General features: G+C 39.1%; 3 protein-coding genes across 4 annotated transcripts in view; all 3 read left to right on the top strand.

The window, feature by feature from the left end:
• The window catches only part of LOC308623374 (BEN domain-containing protein 6-like), a 129,588-nt gene extending 120,200 nt beyond the window's left edge, over nt 1-9,388 (top strand). For both annotated transcript variants that reach the window (XM_081245658.1, XM_081245659.1), the window contains one exon: nt 8,713-9,388. The gene's annotated coding sequence lies outside the window, so the exon portion shown is untranslated. The remainder of the gene's footprint in view (nt 1-8,712) is intronic.
• LOC308624278 (E3 SUMO-protein ligase KIAA1586-like) lies at nt 3,596-25,506 on the top strand (the record flags this gene model as incomplete). Its single annotated transcript, XM_081247366.1, has 5 exons — nt 3,596-3,613; nt 16,249-16,356; nt 16,885-16,968; nt 20,807-20,887; nt 22,443-25,506. The coding sequence occupies 5 exons, from the start codon at nt 3,596-3,598 to the stop codon at nt 24,510-24,512; spliced, it is 2,361 nt and encodes a 786-aa protein (XP_081103492.1). The 3' UTR covers nt 24,513-25,506.
• Nucleotides 25,507-25,604: 98 nt separating this feature from the next.
• The window catches only part of LOC308623376 (BEN domain-containing protein 6-like), a 137,290-nt gene continuing 135,647 nt past the window's right edge, over nt 25,605-27,247 (top strand). The window contains exon 1 of the mRNA XM_081245664.1: nt 25,605-25,669. The gene's annotated coding sequence lies outside the window, so the exon portion shown is untranslated. The remainder of the gene's footprint in view (nt 25,670-27,247) is intronic.

Raw genomic sequence — 27,247 nt, 5'->3', positions numbered from 1 at the left:
CCTGTGAGATGATAATGAGTATTCCTGGGGGTGAAGGTAGGGACGGGGATGGGGATTTAAACTTGGGAAATGCTGAGTCAGTTACACGGATTCTCCTTTCCTAGAGCCTCTCAAATATTTGGATGCCCTTTAAATATGCCCAAGTGCACCAGAAATCTCTAAGAAGGGCATATAGTGTATAGTGTTTTCCAAATGTGTTTCACTATGTAACTTTTCTTTTTCTTCACACAACACATGTTATCTTGTGGGTAAGGGTAGAAAGCAGCCAAAGGAGGGACACGTGGCAATTTAGGAAGTGCTTCTCTAGAATAAGGGAGATACAGACCTTTAGGAGGTCTCTGAGGTACATCAGTGCACTCTACCATCCCCATCCTGCTTCTCAATGTCTTTAAATCTTTAAGTCAGTTGTTATAGTTTGTATTTGTTTGATAAGGATTTTTACCAATATGTTTGTATTAAAATACTAAAAGGAAGAAATATTTGTTTTCAGCGAGTTCTAAAGGAAATACACTTTATGGTCAGGCCCTGCCCTAGGCAAGCCTGTGATGAGGAACTTTGTGTTTGCTTTAGCAACTCAAAGTCCTGGCCATTCCACCTGTCCTCACCCTTCCTCTCCATTATTTTGATGGAAAATATATGACAAATATGCATTGTTGTGCTATTAATATTTTAATTGATAAACAGACATATATGATAAACACATGAGGGCAGGTTTTCCTTCCATTTTCTTTACTTCTATCTTTGATTTCCATTTTGCCTGCTCTTCGCCTGAGACCATGTCACTTGTCTTTTTCTTCTGACCATGTTTTAAATGGGATGTGGACGCACCCCACCCCCCACCCACTGTTTTAACTACTGCCCCATCCTCCTGGAGGGTCCCTTAGTATGTTACTATTCAATTAAGGCTACCTCTGCTGATGGTCAATAATAGTCTCTCTTCCTTAAAAGAACAAAACAAAATAACCAAAAACCTACTTATAACAGCTGCAGCGAAATTCTTTCTCTTGGTTCATACATACTGGTAGACTGACCTGAAGATTTATAAAAGATAAACATATTTGTATCCTTTTTCTCCCCAAGGGATTAAAAATGTCAGTGCATGGTGAATTGCACAACTTCCCAGTTAAGAGATAATTGCTTAAGTGAGCCCTTAGAACTTCTCGTTTTGTTTTGTTTTTTTAATTGAAGTATAGTTGATTGACAATGTTGTGTTAATTTCTACTATACAGCAAAGTGATTTAATTATACATATATAAAAATTCTTTTTCATTATGGCTTATCACAGTATATTGAATATATAGAACTTCTCGTTTTGATGTTAGGCTATCCAGTTGTCCTGGTGTATCACAGCCAAGTTCCCTGTTTAAATGCCATGTAACCAGACCTCCAGGTCACAGGGCTGTCTTCTGGAGCACATTGTATTTCAGAGCTCTGCAACGCATTTTAATATCCTAACCTCTGCCTTTTTTATATCCCGGGCTGATGAGGGTAGGCATGAAACTCATCTCTGATAACAGTCAGCAAAGTATTGAAGAAATTGAAGTTAAAAATATTTATATCAGTTTTGCTTGTACTGGCCAGTCGCAGTGTTATCAAATCACCTGGCGATAGCATTAATTAAAATTGGAAAAAGGGAGGTCTTCCCTGGTGGCGCAGTGGTTGAGAGTCCACCTGCCGGTGCAGGGGACAAGGGTTCGTGCCCCGGTCTGGAAAGATCCCACATGCTGCAGAGCGGATGGGCCCGTGAGCCATGGCCACTGAGCCTGCGCGTCCAGAGCCTGTGCTCTGCAACAGGAGAGGCCACAGCAGTGAGAGGCCCGCGTACTGCAAAAAAAAAAAAAGAGGGAGAAATCTTTTGTTATGAACACAATATGTTCTAGCGCCTCCTGCGCCCGAGCTTGGTTGTCAAGATAGATCCTTGGAATATAAATGCATATATTTTGAGTCAGAAGTAGAGATTTACACTAGAATGGAAATTTTTTTTCAACCAGCAGATATCTTTCATTTGAAGTATAGCTCAATCTACATTATTTCAAAAGGACTGAGAAAATACACTGGGAGAGACAGGGTCACAGAAAACCTAATTCAGCCGTGCTTGGTGAATGAGTCAGATATAGCACCACCTGGTGGAATGCTGCTATACTTTTCTCTTCTTGCTCATTTAACTAATAGGAGTCTAAAGTGAACACATTTATTCAGGCAAACCGTACCCTTCCGCCCCCTGCCCTCAAAAGTATTCTTTGGAAAAAAAACTGTCCTCCCATTACTATAAGCAAGGCAATAGGTACTGTGAAACCATGTAGATTTCTACAAATTCCAATACATCCAGGAAGCCCAGCAACCCCACCAGGGGCCCTGGTAGACTGTGCCCTCCACTCAGGACTGAGCTTGAAGTTGCCACTTGCTTGCATTTGAAAGGACAACCATTTCCCTGCTAAGATTCATTTCTGTGAAAGCAAGAGCTAAATCCCATCCTGCCTCCTTTGTGATCTATTTGTTCTCACTCCTGTGACTGCCCTCAACTTGCTAGCAGCTCACACTCTGCCTAGAGCTTGATGTTCCCAATCTTTCTGAACTTTCTCCATTTTTTTGTTTTCTTACGAGAGCTAAAGAAAATTTTATTTATGAGAATTACAGAATATTAGAAGATCACCTCTATAACATCCCACTAAGTGGTCTAACAGCCTTCTCCTGAAATGTCCAAAGCTGCCACAGTTTACATAATCTCTACCATAATATTACATATGCATAACTTAAAGGTGATCTAATACAGCAGTGCTCAAACAAAGTGGGAGGGATTTTGTCCCCTGCCCCTGAAAGAGGGGGTTTGAAAACACAGATATTTTGGGTTGTCACAACTGGGCGATACTACTGGCATCTAGTGGACAGGAGCCTGGAATGCTGCTATGCATCCTACAATATATAGGACAGCCCCCACAACAAAATAATTACCCAGTTCAAATGTCATTTCTGCCAAAGTTGAGAAATCCTGATCTAAATGATTTCCTGGTCACCAAGATGGCAGGGTAGGAAGACCCTGAGGTCACCTCGTCCTATGGGGCACACCAAAACTACAACTGTTTACAGAGCAACCGTCTATGAGAACAACCTGAAGACTAGCAGAAAAGACCTTCTACAACTAAGGATATAATGAAGGAACCAGAACAAGAAGGGTAAGAGTGGCGGAGTTGTGGTACAGTCAAGACCCACATCCCCGGGTAGGTGACCCACAAAGAGGAGGATAATCACAATTGCAGAGGTTCTTCCCAAGGAGTGAGGGGTCCAAGACCCATTTCAAGCTTCCCAACCCTAGCGTCCTGCACCAGGAAGGTAAGCTCCCAGAACATCTAGCTCTGAAGGCAGGGCTTGCGTTCAGGAGAGCCAGAGGGCTGTAGGACTTAGAGACTCCGTTCTTGAAGGGCATGTACAGAATCGCGGATGCTCCGAGTCCGAGCTCAGAGGCAACAATCTGAAAGAAGCCTGGGTCAGACTCACTTGCTGACCTTGGACAGCCTCCAGGGTAGGCAGGAGGCAACTGGAACTCCCCTGGAGATATAGACACTGGCAGCAGCCACTTTTGGGAGCTCATTCTACCATGAGGATACTGGTACCGGTAAGCACCATTTTGGAGTCCTCCCTCTAGCCTATTAGCGCTGGGGCTTACCTGCCCACCAGCCAGTCACCCCTAGTCCTGGGACGCCCTCAGGCTGAACAGGGACTTGGCCCCACCCACTAGCAGGCCAGAACCAGCACTGGGAGCCCGAAGCCCCACAGCCAGCGTGCCAGGTCCCTGCACCACACACCAGTGGGCCGGCACAAGCCCCAGGACCCACTGGGCCTTGCAGCCAGCTGACCTGGGACACCCTGGGCCTGCAGCCAGAATTGCCAGGACCCTGCCTCACCCAAGAGTGGGCCAGCACCATCCCCAGGACTCCCCAGGCCATGCAGCCAGCTGTGCCAGGATGTGGCCCCACCAACCAACAGCTGGTAGCTTCTGTAGCAGGTAGGGATTGGCAGTCAACTGGACCAGAGGCCAGTCCTGTGTATCACGGCACCCACAGTAGTCAGCCCCAACACAACAGAGGGCCCACTCAGCCCACATGGGGGCATCCCTATAGCATATAGTTCTGGTGACCAGAGTGGAGTGTGCTGCTGGGCCCCACAGCAAGACTCCTACAAAGGGCCACTTCTCCAAGATCATCAAATGTAGCCAACCTACCATTAGGTTACATACCATACAAATAACAAAGAGAATTAGGCAAAATGAGGTGACAAAGGAAGAAACAAGATAAAACCCCCAAGGAAGAACTCAGTGAAGTGGAGATAAGCAATTTACCTGATAAAGAGTTCAAGGTAATCATCATAAAGATGCTCAACAAACTTGGGAGAAGAATGGATGAACAAAGTGAGAAGTTTAACAAAGACTTAGAAAATATAAAGAAGAACCAAACAGAACTGAAGAATAAAATAACTTAAATGAAAAATACACTAGAAGGAATCAACAGTAGATTAGATGATACAGGGAACAGATCAGCAAACTGAAAGACAGAGAGGTGGAAATCACCCAAGCTGAAGAGAAAAAAAAAAGGAATAAAAAGGCATGAGGACAGTTTAAAAGACTTCTTAGACAACAGTAAACATACTAACATTCACATTGTTGGGGTCCCAGAAGCAGAAGAGAGAGAGAAAGAGGGAGAGAACTTTTTTGAAGCAATAATAACTGAAAATTTCCCTAACCTAGGAAAGGAAACAGACTTCCATGTCCAGGTAGCATAGAAAGTCCCAAACAAGATGACCCCAAACAGGTCCACACCAGGACACATTATAACTGAAATGACAAAAGTTAAAGATGAGGAGAGAATCTTAAAAGCAGCTAGGGAAAACCAACTAGTTGTACACAAGGGAACTTCCATAACATTGTCAGCCAACTTTTCAGCAGAAACTTTGCAGGCCAAAAGGGAGTGGCATGATACAGTCAAAGTGATGAAAAGAGAAACCTGAATCAAGAATACTCCACTCAGCAAGGCTTTCATTGAGATTTGAAGGAGAGATAAAGAGTTTCCCAGACAAGCAAAATCTAAAAGAGTTTAGCGCCACTAAACTGCACTAACATTTACAAGAAATGTTAAAGGGACTTCTCTAAGTGGAAAAGTAAGACCACAACTAGAAATATAAAATTACAAAAGGAAAAAATCTCACTGGTAAGGGCAAACATACAGTAAAGGTAGTATATCCACCATTTACAAAGCTAGTAGGAAAGTTAAAGGACAAAATCATCTATATCCACAATAAGTAGTTAAGGGGTACACAAAACAAAAAGATGTAAATATGATGTCAGAAACATGACACATGCTGCGGAGGAAGTAAAAATGCAGGGTTGTTAGAATGTGTTTGAACTTCAGAGACTATAAACTTAAAATAATCACATGTATATATAAAATATATAAACCTCATGGTAACTAAAAGCAAAAATCTATAATAGATACACACACAAAGAAGAGAAAGGAATCCAAATGTAACTCTAAAGAGAGTGAGCAAATCACATGGGAAGAGAGGCAAAAGAAGAGCAAAGAAAAGAACAGAAAAAGAAAAAAAAGGAAGAATGAAGGAAACTACCAACAAAAAGGCAGCCTAATGAATGGGAGAAGAATATTTGTAAATGACATACTCAATAAGGAGTTAATATCCAAAATATACAGAGAACTCATACAATCAAACAGTAAAAAAGCACACAACAAATTAAAAACTGGGTAGAGCATGATACTATACATAAAGAATCCTAAAGATGCTACCAGAAAACTACTAGAGCTAATCAATGAATTTGGTAAAGTAGCCGGATACAAAATTAACGCACAGAAATCTCTTCCATTCCTATAAATTAATGATGAAAAATCTGAAAGAGAAATCAAGGAAACACTCCCATTTACCACTGCAACAAAAAGAATAAAATACCAAGGAATAAACCTACCTAAGGAGACAAAAGACCTATATGCAGAAAACTATAAGACACTGATGAAAGAAATTAAAGATGATACAAACAGATGGAAAGATATACCATGTTCTTGTATTGGAAGAATCAAAACTGTGAAAATGACCATACTACCCAAAGCAACCTACAGATTCAATGCAATCCCTATCAAACTACCAATGGCATTTTTCACAGAACTAGAGCAAAAAATTTCACAATTTGTATGGAAACACAAAAGACCCCGAACAGCCAAAGCAATCTTGAAAAAGAAAAACGGAGCTGGAGGAATCAGGCTCCTGGACTTCAGACTATACTGCAAAGCTACAGTAGTCAAGACAGTAATGGTACTGGCACAAAAACAGAAATATAGATCAACGGAACAGGATAGCAAGCCAAGAGATCAGCCCACGCACATATGGTCACCTTATTTTTGATAAAGGAGGCAAGAATATACAATGGAGAAAAGACAGCCTGTTCAATAAGTGGTGCTGGGAAAACTGGACAGTTACATGTAAAAAAATGAAATTAGAACACTCCCTAACACCATACACAAAAATAAACTCAAAATGGATTAAAGACCTAAATGTAAGGCCAGACACTATCAAACTCTTAGAGGAAAACATAGGCAGAACACTCTATGACATACATCACAGCAAGATCCTTTTTGACCCACCTCCTAGAGAAATGGAAATAAAAACCAAAACTAAATAAATGGGACCTAGTGAAACTTAAAAGCTTTTGCACAGCAAAGGAAACCATCAACAAGATGAAAAGACAACCCTCAGAATGGGAGAAAATATTTGCAAATGAAGCAACTGACAAAGGATTAATCTCTAAAATTTATGAGCAGCTCATGCAGCTCAATGTCAAAAAAACAAACAACCCAATCTAAAAATGGGCAGAAGACCTAAGCAGACATTTCTCAAAAGAAGACATACAGATTGCCAACAAACAAATGAAAGAATGCTCAACATCACTAATCAGTAGAGAAATGCAAATCAAAACTATGATGAGGTATCACCTCACACCAGTCAGAATGGCCATCATCAAAAAATCTACAAACAATAAATGCTGGAGAGGGTGTGGGGAAAAGGGAACCCTCTTCCACTGTTGGTGGGAATGTAAATTGATACAGCCACTATGGAGAACAGTATGGAGGTTCCTTAAAAAACTAAAAATAGAGCTACCATATGACCCAGCAATCTAGCTACTGGGCCTATACCCTGAGAAAACCATAATTCAAAAAGAGTCATGTACCACAGTGTTCATTGCAGCTCTACTTACAATAGCCAGGACATGGAAGCAACCTGTGTCCACTGACAGATGAATGGATAAAGAAGATGTGGCACATATATACAATGGAATATTACTCAGCCATGAAAAGAAACGAAATTGAGTTATTTGTAGTGAGGTGGATGGACCCAGAGTCTGTCATACAGAGTAAAGTAAGTCAGAAAGAGAAAAACAAATACCATATGCTAACACATATATATGGAATCTAAAAAAAAAAAATGTTCTGATGAACCTAGGGGCAGGACAGGAATAAAGATGCAGATGTAGAGAATGGACCTGAGAACACGGGAAGGGGAAGGGGAAGCTGGGATGAAGTGAGAGAGTGGCATGGACATATACACACTACCAAATGTAAAACAGGTAGCTAGTGGGAAGCAGCCGCATAGCACAGGGAGATCAGCTCGGTGTTTTGTGACCACCTAGAGGGGATGGCATAGGGAGGGTGGGAGGAAGATGCAAGAGGGAGGAGATATGGGGATATATGTATATGTATAGCTGATTCACTTTGTTATAAAGCAGAAACTAACACACCATTGTAAAGCAATTATACTCCAATAAAGATGTTAAAAAAAAATGGGTACAGGACCTGAACATACATTTTTCCAAAGAAGACATACATATGGCCAACAGGCACATGAAAAGATGCTCAACATCACTGATCATCAGGGAAACGCAAATCAAAACCACAATGAGCAATCACCTCACACCTACCAGAATAGCTGTTATCAAAAAGACAACAAATAACAAATTGTGGAGAAAAGGGAACCATCGTACACTGTCAATAGGAATGTAAATTTGTGCAACCACTATGCAAAACATTAAGGAGAGTCCTCAAATAATTAAAAATAGGACTACCATACAATCCAGCAATTCAACTTCTGGATATTTTTCCAAAGAGAACAAAAACACTAATTTGAAAGGATATATGCACCCCTTGTGTTAATTGCAGCATTATTTACAATAGCCAATACATGGAAGCAACCCAAGTGTCCATTGATAGATGAATGGATAAAGAAGATATATATATGACAGAAGCAAGGCAGATTTGGGAAATTTCCTGATACTTAAACAATAAATAAGTGTTACCAAAGAGTGACAAACAGAATTGTTGATAATATTTTAAGATGAGTATGTGGGGATCATTAATTTTCCTTTGTGTGTTTGAGTTTTTTAAAAGTCTTGTGAGATAAAAATATATGTTAAATATTTTAGTTGTTAGCTATGCTGGAATTCTTCTGAATAGATCATAAAATAATTCCTAAGTCACCTCAATAATAACTGTTCTTATTAACAATTTTGTATTTTTAAGCAAAAATTTGTAGTTGACACAAAGATAAATAACTCATACTGTTATTATAACATATTATTATAACCTAAAAACTGTTAAAAATACTATAAGAACTCTAACATAAATTTGCTGTTTTTGTTTTTTTTTTACTTGCTTTTTATAGGTATTATAGTTACCTGAAATAAAAGCACCTTCAGTAGTAAATCTAACATTGGATTTTGCTGGAGACTCTGCAGCCTCCCGGGCAGTGAGCACAGGGACAGGTGCAGTGACAGGCTGGGAGAAACCTGTGACATTGCTGGGCCGCCCTGATGGAGCACAAGCTTGTGAAGAAGCTGCATGTAGATTTCACCCTCAGTACCAGTGACGCATCAAACCAGAGAATTTCTAGCAGGCCCATGAGCATGCAATATGGTTTCTTGGAAATATGCACTTTCCCGCCCCAAAGTGGTCCTTTGTACAGCTAACCTAACAGGACAATCAGAGCTCTTATCCTAGCAACAAAAACTTTAACCCCTAAGATTCATCATTGTCCTAATCAATCCCTGTATGTTTATTATTACCAATGACTCTCCATTTTAGCTTTTGGATCTTTAGTATAAGCACATGTTTGGAAAAGTATACAGTGAAATAATCAATGTTCACAAACATGACAGCAGCAAAATCAGCCTAAAATCTGATACTCATATCTAATGAAGTAATAGAGCTTTGGCAATAAGATTACAGGATTATTCTGTTACATAAAATTGTATAAGATAAGAATCTGAAAAAATGAGAACAGCAAGACCTTCTTATTTGCATATTAAACTATTCCACTGTGCTCCTGAAAAAGAAGTAAACCCAAGTTTTCGTGACTGTTAAAACAATGCATCAACTTTTAAAAAAATCTTTTTTCATGTTTGTTTGTTTACATGCTTCTAAGTTTTTATTGCCCAAAGTATATTAAATATGCATGTGTAATACAAAACATCAAACTGCTACATTGCTTAGTTTTAACTGATTTGTTTTCATAGTATCAGAAGAGAAAATAATTGAAAACAAAATCATATGGGTTTAGTAATAATCATACACATATACAAATACCATTTTGTAAATGAATAAAAGATAAAACATTCTTTATCAACAGGCTTCTTGTTTGATATCAGGTTGTCACACGTGACAACTGTACAATGTCAAGCCATGCTTTTTCAGTGCACAAGGCCATGTTCAAACTTGGAAAGGAGGGTGAATATGATGGTTGAAAAAGTCCAGTACTGTGGACCCAGGAACATTCCATAAATGTTGCTTGATAACAATGTGGTTCTACAAAATAAATATTCTTAAGGAAGTAACTTAGGTTAACATTTGCTACTTTTACTTAAATATAAATAAATCCCATTGAAAACAAAAAAAGCATTTGCTTTTTTCTTATTAATGTATAAAATCCAGGGAGAAAATCACTTTCTAGGCTGATGGCTTCTTTACATAATACAGGGGTGCCTGTATCTTTTCAAATTAGAATTTTGTCTGGGTATATGCCCAGGAGTGGAATTGCTGGATCCTATGGTAACTGTATTTTTAGTTTTTTAAGGAACCTCCATACTGTTCTCCATAGTGGCTGCACCCATTGACATCCCCACCAACAGTGTAGGAGGGTTCCCTTTTCTCCACACCGTCTCCAGCATTTATTATTTGTAGACTTTTTAAAAAGATTTTTAAAAACCTAAAAATATAAAAATAAAAAGCTTCATATGTTGAACGATCATATATGCTTGTTAAATAAGAGCTGAGGTGAATTTTTTCTAATTCAGTATCTGCAACATCATTGTCTGCTCTCTGGGTTTCAATTTTGTGGTCACCTGATAGACCATCCACTGGAAGTATATGTCCATGTTCATTCTGTGGGCTCTGGTCACTGTGAGGTGGAGCCTGGCCAGGGCTAATCATCTTGGGGGTCAATAACAAATATCAGTGCTCCTGTTCCCTGGTCATAGTCAAATACAGGGTCAAAAAGTCAACGTGTCTCAGTAAGTCCCAAATTTGAAAATTAACAAAGCAGTTAAAACCTACAGCTAACATTATTCTTCATGATGGAAGACTGAATACTTTCCCTCTAAAGTCAGAAACACGTCAAGAATGTTCATTCTCACCACATATAGTCAAGATTATTTTGGAGCTTCTAACTAGTTCAATAAACCAAGGAAAGAAATAAAAGGTATTCAGGGGACTTCCTTGGTGGTGCAGTGGATGACTCCACACTCCCAATGCAGGGGGCCTGGGTTTGATCCCCGGTCAGGGAACTAGATCCCACATGCTGCCACAACTAAGGAGCCCAGGAGCCGCAATTAAGGAGCTCATGAGCCACAACGAAGGAGCCTGCAAGCCACAACTAAGGAGACTGCCTGCCAGAACTAAGGCTTGGTGCAACCAAAAAAAGAGTCAGTGGAATGTGCAAAGTCTTTAAAAATAAATAAGTAAAAGGTGTTCAGATTGGAAAAGAAGCAGAAAAACTGTCTTTATTCATAGACAACAAGTTTATCTATGCAGATGATCTAAGGGAATCTCCAAAAAAGTATTAGAACTAAAAAGTAAAAAAAGTGTAAAAAAAAAAAAAGAACTAAAAAATGAGTTCAGCAAAGTTGCAAGATACAAGATCAATTTACAGAAATCATTGTATTTCAGCTGTCGGGTCAGCAAGGTGGCAGAATAGGAGTTTTCTACCATCATCTTCACCCATGGATGAGACTATCTCTGTGGGAGCCCAGGGGTCCAGCAGAGAGGTTCCAGCACACCATTGAACAAAAAAATCCAAGAACAGATGGACTGAAGATGGTAAGAACAGTTTCACTTTACCCACATCACCACTCCCCCAAGGTGGCACAGCTTAGTACCAAGAGAAACCCCCTTGGCCCATAATTTCTCCCATGGGGGTAAGTGAGAGGTAGTGAATGAACTGGTCCACCCAAGCCATGCTGAATGCTGCCTAAGAGGCCCACTTCTTTCTTGCCTATCCAGAATCCCGAGGTATTTGAAATGGCTAGATAGGGGAGAGGCTGGGTGCAGGGAAGAGAGATGGGAATTACAGCAACCAGGACTCAGACTCAACAAAGGGCTGAGGATCCTACTGACGGACAGACTCCACCAGGAGGCCTGCCCACCAGCCCCTTGGGACACCTCACATGCAGACCCCCACAAATGGGACACCCCCACTGGTCTGTTCATAGATTGTAAGAATGATATTGTTAAAGTGTCCTTAAATGATCTACAGATTCAATTATAATCTCTATCAAAATCCCAATGGCATTTTCATGAAATAGAATAAACAATCCTAAAATTCCTATGGAACCGCAAAAGCCACTGAATAGCCAAAGAAATCTTGAGAAAGAAGAACAAAAGCTGAAGACATCACAATTCTTGATTTAAAGTTATATTACAAAGCTATAGTAATCAAAACAATATAGTACTGGCATAAAAACAGACACAAAGACCAACAGAACAGTATTGAAAGCCTAGAAATAAAACCACCCATATGTCAACAACTAATCTTTGACATGGGCATCAAGAACACACAATGGGGAAAGAAGAGTCTCTTCAATATATGGTGCTGGGAAAACTGGATATTCACATGCAAAAAAATAAAATTGGACCCTTATCTTACTGTATACACAAAAATTAATTCAAACTAAATTAAAGACTTAAATGTAAATCCTGAAACTGAAAAACTAATAGAAGAAAATGTAGGGGAAAAGCTCATTGACATTGGTCTTGGCAATGATATTTTTGGATATGACACCAAAAGCACAGGCAACAAAAGCAAAAATCAACAAGTGAATCACATCAAAGTAAAAAGTTTCTGCCACAGCAAAGGAAACTATCAACAAAACAAAAAGGCAACCTACAGAATGGAAGAAAATATTTGTAAACCATAAACCAAATCTCTTTAAAGCGAGATTAATATCCAAATATATAAGGAACTCATACACCTCAATAGCAAAAAACCAAATAATCTAAAAATGAGCAAAGGACCTGACCTTATTTTTCCAAAGAAGACATACAAATGGCCAACTGTTACATGAAAAGGTGATTAATGTCATTAATCATCAGGGAAATACAAAGCAAAACCACAGTGAGATATCACCTCACCCCTGTTAAGATGGCTATTATAAAAAAGACAGGAAATAATAGGGGCTGGCAAGTATGTGGAGAAAAGGGAACCCTTGTGCACTGTTGGTGGGAATGTAAATTGGTACAGTCACTATGGAAAATAGAATGGAGATTCCTCAAAAAATTAAAAATAGAACTACCATACGATCTAGCATATATCTTCTGGGTATATATGCGAAGGAAATAAAATCTGTATCTCAAAGAGATATATGCACTCCAGTGTTCATTGCACCATTATTATGATAACCAAGACATGGAAACAACCTAAATGTCTGTTGACATATGACTGGATAAAGACAATATGGTACACGTACACAGTGGAATACTCTTCCACCTTAGAAAAGAAGGAAATCCTACCATTTACAGCAATGTGGATGAACCTGGAGGACATTATGCTAACTGAAATAAGCCAAACACGTAAGGATAAATATTACATGATCTCATGTGTGGAATCTAAAAAAGATGAACTCATTGAAACATAGAGCAGAATGGTGGCTACCAAGGACTGTGGGGCTGGGGGAAATGAGGAGATGTTGGTCCAAGGGTACAAACTTCCAGTTATACGATGAGTAAGTTCTGGAGACCTAACAGATAGCATGGTGACTATAGTTAATAATGTATTGTATACTTGAAATTTGCAAAGAGAGTAGATCTTAAGTGTTCTCACCACACACACACACAAAATGGTAACTATGTGAGGTGACAGATATCTTAATTAGTTTGACTGTGGTAATCTTTTCACAATGCGTAATAATATCGAAACATCATGTGGCACACCTAAATGTATACAATTTTTATTTGTCAATTATATTTCAATAAAGCTAGAGAAAAATCTGTTTTATTTCTGTAATAACAATGAACAATCAGAAATTGAAATTTGAGAAATCATACCAATTACAATACCATCAAAAAATATGAAATACTTAGCAATTAATCTGACAAGATATATAAGATAACAAGATACAAAATACAAGATACAAGATAACATCTGACAGTGAAAACTACAAAACGTTGCTGAGATAAGTTAAACATCTACAACAATTAGATAAACAAGAAGATAAAGCTGAAAGACTAACTATTTGATTTCAAGACTTATTGAAAAACTACAGTAATCAAGATGGTGTGGTACTGGTGTCAAGATAGATAAATTCATCAGTAGAATATAACTGAAAGTTCAGAAACAGACCCACATGAATATGGACAACTGGTATTTGACAAAGGTGCAAAGGCAATTCAAATGAAAACTATTCTTTTCAACAGCTCGTCCTGGAACAATGGTATATACATATGCATACCTCACACCATATACAAAAATGAATTCTAAATGGACCACAGACCTAAAATTAAAACCTAATTCTAAAAATTTCAGAAGAAAACAAAGAAGAATATTTGTAATCTTGCTTAGATACACCACCAAAAAAAAAAAATTGATAAATTAGACTTCATCAAATGTAAGAACTTCCCTTTGAAAGACAATTTTAAGAAAATGGAAAGAAAAGCCACAGACTAGGAGAAAATATTTGCAAATCACATATCTGTTAAGGACTCGTACCCAGAATAAATAAACAATTTTCAGAATTCGATAAGAAAATAAATAACTCATTTAAATAACAGACAGGAGGTCTTAACAGACACTACCAGTGAAGACATACCAATGGCAAAGGAACACATAAAAAGATGCTCAACATTATTACGTTATTAGTCATTAGGTTAATGCAAATTAAGATCACAATGCAGGGGACTTCCCTGGCAGCGCAGTGAATAAGACTCTGTGCTCCAAATGCAGGGGGCCTGGGTTCGATCCTTGGTCAGAGAACTAGATCCCACATGCATGCCACAACTAAGGAGCCCTGGAGCTGCAACTAAGGAGCCCACCTGCTGCAACTAAGACCTGCTGCCACCAAATAAATAAATACATATTTTAAAAAAATATCGCAATGCAATATCACTACATACCTATTAGAATATCTTAAATGGAAAAGACCATCCCCTCAACAATTACCGAAATGAAGGGCATGAGCACATTTGGGCTCTAGGCTGCTGTTTACCAAGAGCTTAACTGAAAAACTCCCAACGGCAACCTATCACAGTGCGTTTCTATTGAACTCTTACCAGCGGACTAGGAAAATCTTTTAAATGCAAACCTCTCCTAGACATTTATGGGATTTAGAAATGGTTAATTTACCTGTGGCTTTTGGGGAGATCATCATGGTCAGTCCCTCCTGTTCTCAACTTTCTTTTACAAGCCCCAAATTTAGTTGGAACAAGTGCACTTTGTGAAAATGCAAAAAATATAACAGTTGTATCTAATACCACCTATGAACATAATGTCATGTGCTCATTTAGACCGGCAAAAACGGACCTCCGACGAGAAATTAAATTAAATGTCTGCTGGGCTTAAATATCACACACAAAGTCAGCTTAAACATTAACAAGGGACAATATCTCTACCAAAGATATACGGCACAAAGTCAAAGTGACTTTGATAACTACTGCTTTCTTATTTGCTCAATGAGAAACTTTGTTCTCTAAAATCAGACTATGAGACACTTTGTTCTTTGAAAATGTATCAGTAAGAATGAAATGCCCCTCTCTTGGCTGGTCTCTTTGATATAGAGAACCAGCCTCACATCTCACACCTGGAACAGGGGTTTCTGGATACATCATTTAGTATCTATCTTAATTTGTAGTTCCCAAGTTACCAAGACCTTTGCAGTCCAGACCTAATGTTGAACTCTTTACACGCGGCCCTATAATTGCTTTTGACCCTATCAGAACAGTTTCACTGACATTTCACCTACCTAAACCCTTCCTTAAAATCTCATAACTCCATTCCTTTGTCTCCTGAGGTTATTCCGCTGTATGGCCTCGCTCACTGCAGGCCAGGGTCAGAATCATAAAGGTGATTCTGTGGGAATACAGGTTCGTCGGACAACAGGTGATCTTAGGCTGATGGGGAAAGGAGGAAAAGCTTTACATGTCCTCAGATAATACCTGTTTTCACACATTTTATCTATTCACAATTGTTTGCGTGTTTTTTTGTTTTTGTTTTTGTTTTTTTTGGTACGCGGGCCTCTCACTGTTGTGGCCTCTCCCATTGCGGAGCACAGGCTCCGGACGCGCAGGCTCAGCAGCCATGGCTCACGGGCCCAGCCGCTCCGTGGCATGTGGGATCTTCCCGGACCGGGGCACGAACCCGTGTCCCCTGCATCGGCAGGCGGACTCTCCACCACTGCGCCACCAGGGAAGCCCCTGTTTGCGTGTTTTTTAAAGAAAACGGTTGGTCACTATTTCACTAGAAAGCATTTTAACACCATTGATCTAGTATCTAAACCACAATTTTGTTCTAAAACAGAAAACAGAGAGAGAAGTTGGGAGAGAAAGGTCACCTACTGATTCCACTTGAGCAGCAGAAGCTTCTCGAGGAGCGCATGCGCAGTAGCTCAGTCTTCCCGCGCCCCTCCGCGCGCGGAGCGATCTCGGCGCGGCCGGAACTACAGTTCCCAGCAGCCCGCGCGGCGGGCGAGTGTGTCCGGGACTCTAAGAGTGAAGTCAGGCCGTACGGGCCTACTGGGCTGCTGCTCACGGGAAGCGGTTTGCAGCCCTTTCTGCCGCCAGTGGCGGCGGCGGCGGCGGCGGGGAGATGGAAGACCCAGGGTCGGAGGTGAGTAGCGGGCTGGGCCCGGCCTTGTGCAGAGCCCGGGGGGTGCTGGGCCGGACTTGGGGTCCGGGGGGCTTAGGGGGCCTGGGGCCTAGGAGGCCTGGGGGGCCTAGGAGGCCTGGGGGTCTGGGGGCCTGGGCCTGGGGGGTTTGGGATCTGGGGCCTGGCGGACTAGGGGCCTGGGGGTCTGGAGGCCTAGAGTTTGGGGCCTAGCGTCTGGGGCCTGGGAACCTAGTGGGCCTGGGGGAGAGGGCCCCGCAGCAACAAGGGCCGCCCGGCTCGGGGACCAATGCTCGGCGCGGGCGCGGCGTGGGTTCCGAGGCCGACTGCCTCTTGGGGGAGCGTGCTCCCTGCTCCTGGGAGAAGGGGTGCGGAGGGGCCCCTGCGGTCCACGGGCGCGAGCTCGGGCTCGCGGAGGCTGGGGCTCCGTTAGGTCTCCGCGAGAGCTTTCCTTCTTCGTTCCCTTCGGAAAAATCTCCTTCTGTAAGTGCGGGGTTGTCTAGATAACCGTGTTTTGGCTTATTTTTATAGATAATAGAATGTGTCCCTCCAGCTGGGCCTGAGGCGTCCGAGTCAACACCCGAGGAAGATGAAGATGACATTCAGTTCGTTAGGGTAAGTAGTGGCGATATTCGGGTTTTTCCGAGTCAGAGACTATGCGTGATAAGCCGTGATGTGAGTACCCCTCACCTGTTCGTTCATCATGCAGCAAACGTGTGTGAATGTCTGATAGGGACTGTACACTGTGGAGCAGGGCATAGGAGTAGGGAATTTGCCCGAAGAGGTGTCTGAGCAGCCCCACTAGGCATCACAAAGCCTGTGGCCTGCGGTGCGTGTTGTACCCTGAATCTCGCCTCTTCCCCTGCACTTAGAGCCGTTCATGTACGCAGGGTTGTGGTCTCCTAAGACTGTTTTGAAATGAGACAAGAGTAACTTCTAAAAGATAGCACACAGGTTAGGGAGAAGGGGCGGCTAGTGATGAGGAATGAGGTAGAAAACCAGAAGGGCTGCAGGAACTCACCTTCTGAGCCTGTGTGTCTCCATAACGTGAAGGTGGGTGGCTTGAAGACTTCACTAAGCTCCGAGCTCATCCTGTTACAGCACAGTCCAGCAGGCGAGGTTCACAGTGAAGGGCCCGTATCACCAGGAGCATCCTGTATCTTTCTGTTTTTATTCCCTTCGGACAGTAGTTTTCAAGCATGAGTAAGTAGAAGTGTGTGGATTCCTGGACCTCACTCCAGACCTATGGAATCAGAAATGGGAGGTGGGGCCCAGGAATCTTCATGTTGGTGCAAATGCAGGGGTGAATGAAGCTGTGAACACACTTTGTAAAACACTGGTTGCAAAAACTGAAGGGGGTGCTATGATACACTTGAGGATAATTTCCACCCCACACTGTTAAAGTTTTATAAAGGCTCTGCTTAAAGTAGTATCTTAGTTAGCTAGAGAATATTTCTACTGTGAACGACTCTTTCTGAATATTGTAGTTAGTTGAGGTTTGCTGTTAAAGGTGTATAATCTTTTTTAAAGGTTTGCCTGTTTAATGTTTGTGTGTTTCTTAGTTGCTGTAGGTTTAAGGCAACCATGTAATTGACTTGTTTTTATTTTTATATTAATTTTTTTCAGTTTTTTTTGACATCTTTATTGGAGTATAATTGCTTTACAATGGTGTGTTAGTTTCTGCTTTATTACAAAGTGAATCAGCTATACATACACATGTATCCCCATATCTCCTCCCTCTTGCAAATGACTTGTTTTTAAATGAAACAAAATTCCCTCCCTAAAGGTTGTGGTAACATTGTTTTTATGTTCTAGTAGGGTTATATAGAAATTCTTTAAAAGATCAAGATCATTTCCTTGACATTCTTCCCCACAATAGTGCATGTGGTACTTTTTTCTTGACACTTGGAACTTTTATAAATTTGGGGATACCAAGAAGGATTGTATGCTCACTTTGCCTCCCAATGTGGTGAGGAGTAAGCGATGTAGCTGTGGAAATTGAAGAGCCATGATGTCTGTTTTTGTACTGAAAAACATTTGGAAAGAGGATTGCAGGTGTCATTAGGAAAAATAATTTAGGTTCTTCCTGACCGTGGTATAAAGACAATGAATAGGATATGATGACCTTGATGGTGTTTTGTGCAGCTCTAGCTAGGCGTGACACAAGTGTTTATGATTTGTGTGCCTTATTTTGAGAAACACAGTAGGATTCTACAAAATTAAGGTTGGAGAAATAAATAGGTGTAATTTTGTGTCATACTCTCAGGATTAAATGCATAATCATGTTGTAAATTCTGACTGAGTTAATAGTAATATATCAGCTTGTGTTCAGGTGAGGTTTAGAAATCTTAATTTAAATTTTATTTTAAATATAGAGATTTTTTTTGTATCTTCGCATCCAGAGTAGTGTACATCCAGCTTGATAGAACCTCTTAGAAATAGCCTTGTTTACAATTAGAGGATTGAAGATTTGACAGCTCAATAAGAAATGAATTATATGCACTGAGTGGAATCGCAGTACGAGAAGAATCTAGTAAAAATATTCCTGTTGCATTTAAATGGTGCCACATAAAAAGGATCATTTAATTCTACTTTAAACTACATTCAGATCAGAATTTACTTTCCTCTCACCCCATCCTATGCTGGGTTCCATCAGGATGTGTTTATTACTATGGTTTTATAGTATCATCCAAAGAAGATGAAATGCTACTGGGTACAATGCTCTGCTTGAGGGTTCTCAGATACAAAACAATTTTTGTGTTCTTTTTATATTTTTTATCAAGAAGTATGTTACTGGGCTTCCCTGGTGGCGCAGTGGTTGGGCTTCCGCCTGCCGATGCAGGGGAGACGGGTTCGTGCCCCGGTCTGGGAGGATCCCACGTGCCGCGGAGTGGCTGGGCCCGTGAGCCATGGCCGCTGAGCCTGCGTGTCCGGAGCCTGTGCTCCGCGGTGGGGGAGGCCACAACAGTGAGAGGCCCGCATACCGGGGGGGAAAAAAAAAAAAAGAAGTATGTTACTACTTGACGTATTCTGGTTTGGATTTCTTAGTTTTTTTGTATAAATCTTATTTTCCAGCCTCAGTCTGCATTGTGGCACAGCATCCTCTTTGTATGCTGCCATATACATAAGCCCCAAACTAAACACAATATGCTAAAAAAAAGGAATGATGAAAATTGGGGAGTACAGAAAGAGCTCTTATCTTTGGTGTAAATTTTCCTGAAGTGCAGTGTACATACAGAAGAGGGCACTTGCTCATTATTATCCTTGCCCTCACTCTACTTTAGTATTAAATTACCATTTGTCTGCATTGGTTTTCTTCCTTTTTTTTTTTTTTTTTTTTATTTATTTTATGGTACGCGGACCTCTCACTGTTGTGGCCTCTCCCGTTGCGGAGCACAGGCTCCGGACGCGTAGGCTCAGTGGCCATGGCTCACGGACCCAGCCGCTCCGCGGCATGTGGGATCTTCCTGGACCAGGGCACGAACCCACGTCCCCTGCATCGGCAGGTGGACTCTCAACCACTGCGCCACCAGGGAAGCCCTGGTTTTCTTCTTAACTGATCATCCCACATTTCATACTCTCCTAATTTTCTTCTTTTTTTTTTTTTAAATAATTAGCAGTTCAAGTTTATTTTTTATTTTTTAAAATATTTATTTATTTGGCTGTGCTGGCTCTTAGTTGCGGCATGCGGGATCTTCTTTGCAACATGTGGGATCTTCGTTGTGGCCTGCAGGATCTTTTTTTAGTTGTGGCACACAGGATCTTTAGTTGAGGCACATGGGATCTTTAGTTATGGCATGTGGGATCTAGTTCCCTGACCAGGGATTGAACCTGGGCCCCCTGCATTGGGAGCATGGAGTCTTAGGGAAGTCCTGTCTCCTAATCTTCTTGAAGCACAGCTTTAATGTGGTTCCCGTCTCAACACTACTAGTTGATTCCTTTGCCTGTAAAATAAAATCTGGGTTTTCAACTGGGGTATTTAAGGCCTGGTGTATGTTGAAGGTAGTATGTATGTAAAGAAAAGATTGAAGAGATTTGATATTTGGTTGCATAAGGATATGGAGGATGAAGCAGAGATATCAAAGAACTCCATGCTTTTGAGCTTAGATGTGTAAAAGATTATTGATAACCATCCCAGTTAAAAAATACTGTACCATGATATCTGTGTCTTTTTAACATTATCCCTGGTCTACTTCCCGTTTCTAAAGGAGTACATGGCTTTTTTCCTCTATATAGATTTAGGCTCTTTTTGGGTTTTGTCATCATTGCATATTGGTGTTCTCTGAATCTTTACCTCTGCTGGTTCTGTTTCTGATTATTTTGCACCACTGGTAAGGCCACCTCTTCACAGGAATTCTTGCTAATTCCAACCAAAAAACCCCTAGTGATTGTAAAGGCACATTTGGTTTGAATGATTGTTAATGACTTGTAAATTTGCTGACTTCCTTTTTAGGAGGGACCATCAAGACCTGTTCTTGAATACATTGATCTGGTCTGTGGTGATGATAAAGAGCGTAGTACCTATCATAGTGATGTAAGTATATTATATTTGTGTTCGTTCAGTTGTGTCATTAAGTGCAGTATGTGCTGGAGGTGGCTTGAACTGGCTTGCAAGAATTGTTTGTTAAATTTGAGCTGATTGTTAAACATAGGCATTATTAAAAATTCAAGTATAACTCAGCCATAAGAAAGAATGAAATAATCCATTTGCAGCAACATGGATAGACCTAGAGATTATCATACTAAGTGAAGTAAGTCAGAAGGAGAAAGACAAACACCATATGATACTACTTATATATGGAATCTAAAGTATGATACAAATTAACTTATTTACAAAACAGAAACAGACTCACAGACATAGAAAACAAATTTATGGTTACCGAAGGGGAAAGATAGGGGAGGGATAAATTAGGAGTTAGGAATTTGCAGATACAAACTACTGAATATAAAGTGGATAGACAACAGGGTCCTACTGTATTTTGTAATAACCTATAATGGAAAAGAAAGTGAAAAAAGAATATATATAACTGAATCACTTTGCTGTACTCCAGAAACTAACATAACGTTGTAAATCAACTATACATCAGTTTAAAAATTTAAGTATATAGGGCCTCCCTGGTGGCGCAGTGGTTGAGAGTCCGCCTGCCGATGCAGGGGATACGGGTTCGTGCCCCGGTCTGGGGGGATCCCATATGCCGCGGAGCGGCTGGGCCCGTGAGCCATGGCCGCTGGGCCTGCGCGTCCGGAGCCTGTGCTCCGCAGCGGGAGAGACCACAGCAGTGAGAGGCCCGCATACCGCAAAAAGAAGAAAAAAAAAAAAAATTTAAGTATATAAAAATTTAAAAGTAAATAGATTATCATGTTTAAGGTAATAGATGCTCAAAACTCTTCATACCCTAATGTCTACACACTTGAGGTTATTTACATCTGTTGTACTGTGTGGTAGAAATATGGTATAACAATGTGCTCCTGAAGGAAGATGGAAGTGTTTACAGCGAGGTAATTGGCAAACTATTGTACAGAGCAGGTCGTGATTTATTATTTGTTCATTGTCTAAACTGAAGGAAGTGATGGATGAAATGTTAACATAGATTAAGCCTAAAAACATAGGTCTCTATCTACTAGACTCTATGCTATACAAAAAATTGAGGAAATCTTGCAGTATTTGAAAACTCTTCATTGATTCAACAAAGATGTTGATGTTATCATTGATGAATGAGTGGAGTTCTGATATACATCTTTTTTTACATTCTTAATAATGTAAATGAAAGTATCAACCACTCTTCACACTAGAACCATACTTGTAAATCATATGAGCAACTTTTCTGTTGAATTGGGTGATCATCAAAAGTTCAGTCAGATTTTGTGACATTATTATTGGCTATAGAATTTAAAAAACTGATAGTGCATTTTTCAAGAAATAGCAAGTCATATTGAAGTTATAGGTATAAACTGAAAATCAAGGTAAGTATTCTAGTTTAAAAAATTTATTTCTAAAATTATATAAAGAAATCATTAACAGAAGTTTTTACATTAACTCTAAAAGTGTTATCATGACTTTTACTTACATATGTAAAATTATTTTTCAGATTTTGTTCCCTAAAATTCCAAAACGACAGGGTGATTTTTTGCATTTTTTAAATGCGAAGAAAGTGAAAATAGGCACAGAAAGTAATAATAGGAACAAAAACTATTGTGGATTGTCTAAGTCTAAGGAATCAAATTTCAAATATGTTGAACAACCAATCATTGAAGAAAAGCCATCATGTTCACCAAAGGAAGAAATGGATCATCTTGTGCTTCCAGATTGTTGGAATGAAAAACAAGCATTTATGTTTATAGAACAGTACAAATGGCTTGAAATAAAAGAAGGTAAATTAGGATGTAAGGATTGCTCAACAGTTCGGCGTTTGGGGTTGAAAGCAGAAAAGCATGTCCATGTGTCCAAGGAGTGGATTGCATATTTAGTAACCCCTAATGGCAGTAATAAAACTACTAGACAAGCTTCTCTGCGAAAAAAAATTAGGGAACATGATGTTTCTAAAGCCCATGGTAAAATTCAGGATTTGTTAAAGGAATCAGTTAATGACTCAGTTTCTAATTTAGTGCATAAACAAAGTAATAAAAATATTGATGCTACTGTGAAAGTTTTCAATACTGTTTATAGTTTAATAAAACATAATAGACCTTTATCTGATATTGAAGGGGCAATAGAATTACAAGAGAAAAATGGAGAGGTCAGTTGTTTAAATACACGATACAGTGCAACAAGACTAGCAGAGCATATTGCAAAAAAAATGAAGATGACAATATTTAAGAATATTATAGAAGAAAATGCCAAAATCTGTGTTGTAGTTGATGAGGCATCCACAGTTTCAAAGAAAAGGACCTTCGTGATTTATCTCCAGTGCACAGTTCAGTCGGTTCTTGCACCCATTATGTTATTTGTTGCTTTAAAAGAACTGGTGTCAACCACAGCAGAGTGTATTTTCAATACATTATTGAGTACTTTAAATGATTGTGGTGTCACTAATGAATATTTGAAAGCAAATTTAATTGCATTTTGTTCTGATGGTGCTAATACAGTGCTGGGAAGAAAGTCTGGAGTAGCTACAAAGTTGTTAGAAAATTTTCCTGAAATCATTATTTGGAACTGTTTAAACCATCGATTGCACTTGTCCCTTGATGATTCAATATCTGAAATAAAACAGGTGAATCATTTAAAAATATTTCTCGATAAAATTTATTCTACTTATCATCAATCTAATAAAAATCAAAACAAGCTTTTAGAAAATGTAGCTAAAGATCTTGAAATTGAAATTGTTAAAATTGGCCGGATACTGGGACCAAAATGGGCAGCATGTAGTTTTCAAGCTGCTACTGCTGTATGGCGTGCATATCCTGTATTATATATGCATTTTTCTCATTCTCATTCTGGTTTGGCCAAGAGATTAGCTAACATTAATTTCTTGCAAGACCTTGCTTTAATGATTGACATTCTTGAAGAATTTTCACTACTTTCAACTGCGTTACAGTCAAGCTCAACTAACATTCAGAAAGCACAAAAATTGATCAAACACACCATAAAAGCCTTGGAAAATTTAAAAATTGGTGCTGGAAAGCATGAATCTCAAATTGAAGGTTTGATTAAGTCAGATAAGTTTAAAGATATTCCATTTAATAAAAATAATAAATTTAATGCCCTTCCTAGGAACATGTTACTAGAAAATCTAATTCAACACATGAACTTACGTCTTTTATCTGACAGGAACCATGATGAAAGTATTTTTAATTATTTTGATTTGCTAGAACCTTTTACATGGCCTTATGAAGAAATAACTTCACCATGGATAACTGGTGAAAAAAAATTATTTCATTTGTGTGAAATTTTAAAATTCGAAATTGATTTGAATGATTTTCGGGAATTTGTAAATAATAATGTAAAGTCAAACAATGTTTCAATTCCTACAACCGTACAAAAAGCTAAAAAGATAGTTAGCACCATTGCCGTCAATAGTGCTGAAGCTGAAAGAGGTTTCAATTTAATGAACATAATTTGTACAAGGGTGAGAAATAGTTTAACAGTAGGTCATATATCAGATTTAATGACTATAAGTTTGTTGGGAAAAGAGCTGATTGGGATGCAACTCCCTTTGTAAAATCCTGGTCAAATTGCAATCACAGGTTAGCTACAGATACAAGAGTTCGGCAAAAGTCAACAAAAGCCTGTGAGAATCAGTTGGCTATATGGAACGTACAGTAAAGAGTATTGTGTGGGAATTCCCTGGTTAGGTCTTGGTACTTTCACTGCCGTGGCCTGGGTTCAATCCCTGGTCAAGGAACTAAGATCCTGCAAGCCGCATGGCGTGGACAAAGAGAAAAAAGTATGTATATGATTTTATCATTTGTAAATTGTATGCTGCACATCTTTTATATACATACATTTTTATTTCAAAAGCCAGTTGTTAAACTTTATTCAGCACGTTGCTGTCTAAAAGGCATTCTCCAAAGAGATAAAGTTGATTGTTTTTAGGAGCAATGGGTTTTTAGAGGTTGGTCCATGTCTGCTAGAGTGGGCCAAATACATATTTCAGGGGATCCTATACAGAACATCCAACAATTCCATTTTTGCTTTGTTTTATTTTTTTGTGAGGATATGAAAGAGTAATATAACCCAGATGACTTCTAAGCCCTGGAAGTTATATCAAATAAAAGAGAAATGGAATAAAAACTACAAGCCTTGTGACTTTTGTCTTTCTCATTTCTATATCTGCACTATCTAATATGGTAACCACTAGCAACATGTGGCTATTAAGCATTTGAAATGAGTTCAGTAGGACTAAGAAAGTAGATTTTAAAATTAATTTTAATTAAACATAAAAACTAAAGCAGTGTGAAATATTTTTGTTGAACTCAACTTATTTGTTTTTTTCAAAATACATTTAACTTTGTTATCTTGCTTAAGGTGTGATTGTTGGAATGTGCTTGTCAGACTCCATGTGCTATGTCTGGTATTACATATAAACATCACTGATTGAGTTGGTGTTGGATTCAGTGTAAATTATTTTTTCCTATGAATCAATGTAACGTAGTGTATTTATCTGAATATTTTACGCTGACAACAGGAATTACAGTGATTACTTCTGTAAATCATAATTGGTAATTGATATACTTGTTTTACTTATTATTTTTCTAGTTTAGACATGAATATGAACGAACTTTAAATTTTAAAATGAAGGCATACTGAAAAAGCAACAAGTAGAACTGCAGAAGCTAGTCCTACAACTGGGACAGTAAACAGAAAGACTGGAAGAAGGTATGTTGCAGATTTCACAGTGAATGACGATTGCAGTTTGTTGTGGCAGAGAAAAACAAGCTATAATTTAACAAAAAATAAGACAGTAAGGTAACAATATTGAGACAGTTCCAGCAAATGCATAATGAATGAGTGAATGAAGTTACCTTTCAAAAGTCAAAAAAGAATTGAAATTTAGTCGCCTGAAATCACAATGAAATGTCCAACAGAATTTTTTTGAACAATTTTTAAAAGGATTGAGTTTGTTAAGTTTGGCCAGATATAAAACAGCTTGGATTCTTGCATGAAAAAGAACTAGTTTTAGATAGATGGATAGTAAAGTTCATTATTTTAGTTATAGAAATTGTTAGAAATTTATGAGTTAAAGCCTAAAAATGTCTTATAAAAAAGTACAGAGTCTTCAGTAGTCACCAAATGTTGCCTGTAGAATACAGGAATTTTTAACAATATTAAAGATTAATGGATTCAAAATCTGAAAAATTACAGGTACTTTTCTTTAGCTTTAGATGAGTTATGTAATAGCAAATGTGCTGTCCAAGTAATACTTGGAGTGCATTTTGTCTCATAGGACTTAAAAATTTACAAAGAAATAATTTCAATTCATGGCCTGTATAGCTATATTTTAATCTTTAAATTATCAAGAGTTTCATCTAGATGAGAAAAAATTACTTCTTGTCACAATAAATGGCATTCCAGCTAGGTTAGGTCAAAAGTCAGATTTCATTGGACTTTTTAAATGAGCTTGGTGTTTCCCCTATTTCTTCATTCCACTGTATGATACAGTTTGAGAGTACCTGTGCTCAGTTTTCCGAAATGGTCTCTATGATAGTGTCATGGGTACAGTTGTTAGGTGTTAAGTGCTATGAGTCAACATCAGCTTCCAGGATTGCTGAACGAATTAAAAGACAATGAATTTAGTGATTTGTGTACTCTGCCACTTGGTTGAATTGTGGAAAAGTTTTACAAAACTTACTGTACTGTTAACACCAGTTCAAGATGTTCTTGCAACAACAGAAATGCTAGTCAAATATTTAATTAATAATCAAAGAGAAAATTGGGCCATTTGTTTTCTGCTCAGTATTACACAGAATATGAATGATCTAAATTTGAAGCTCCAAGTAAGGGAAAAAGCCTACTTGTGCTACCTAGACAAGTACTAGAATTTATTTATTTATTAAAGAAAAAAATTTTAAATATTTATTTATTTATTTATTTATCTTTGGCTACATTGGATCTACATTGCTGCGCGCGGGCTTTCTCTAGTTGCGGTGAGCGGCAACTACTCTTTGTTGCGGTGCGCGGGCTTCTCATTGCAGTGGCTTCTCTTATTGGGGAGCACGGGCTCGAGGCATGTGGGCTTTGTTGCTCTGCGGCACGTGGGATCTTCCCGGACCAGGGCTCCAACCCGTATTCCCTGCATTGGCAGACGGATTCTTAACAACTGCGCCACTAGGGAAGCCTCTAGAATTTATTTTGAAAATGAAACTTTAAAAAATAAAAGAATAACTTTACACATTTTTCTAATATGAATTGGTATGCATAAGATTTTAACTGTTTTTGACAGGTAAATTTACTACA

This window comes from Mesoplodon bidens (assembly GCF_964165515.1).
Source record: "Mesoplodon bidens genome assembly, chromosome: 10".
NCBI lineage: Eukaryota > Metazoa > Chordata > Mammalia > Artiodactyla > Ziphiidae > Mesoplodon > Mesoplodon bidens.
The sequence above is the reverse complement of the archived record's forward strand: the minus strand, read 5'-3'. Positions and strand labels throughout refer to the sequence as shown.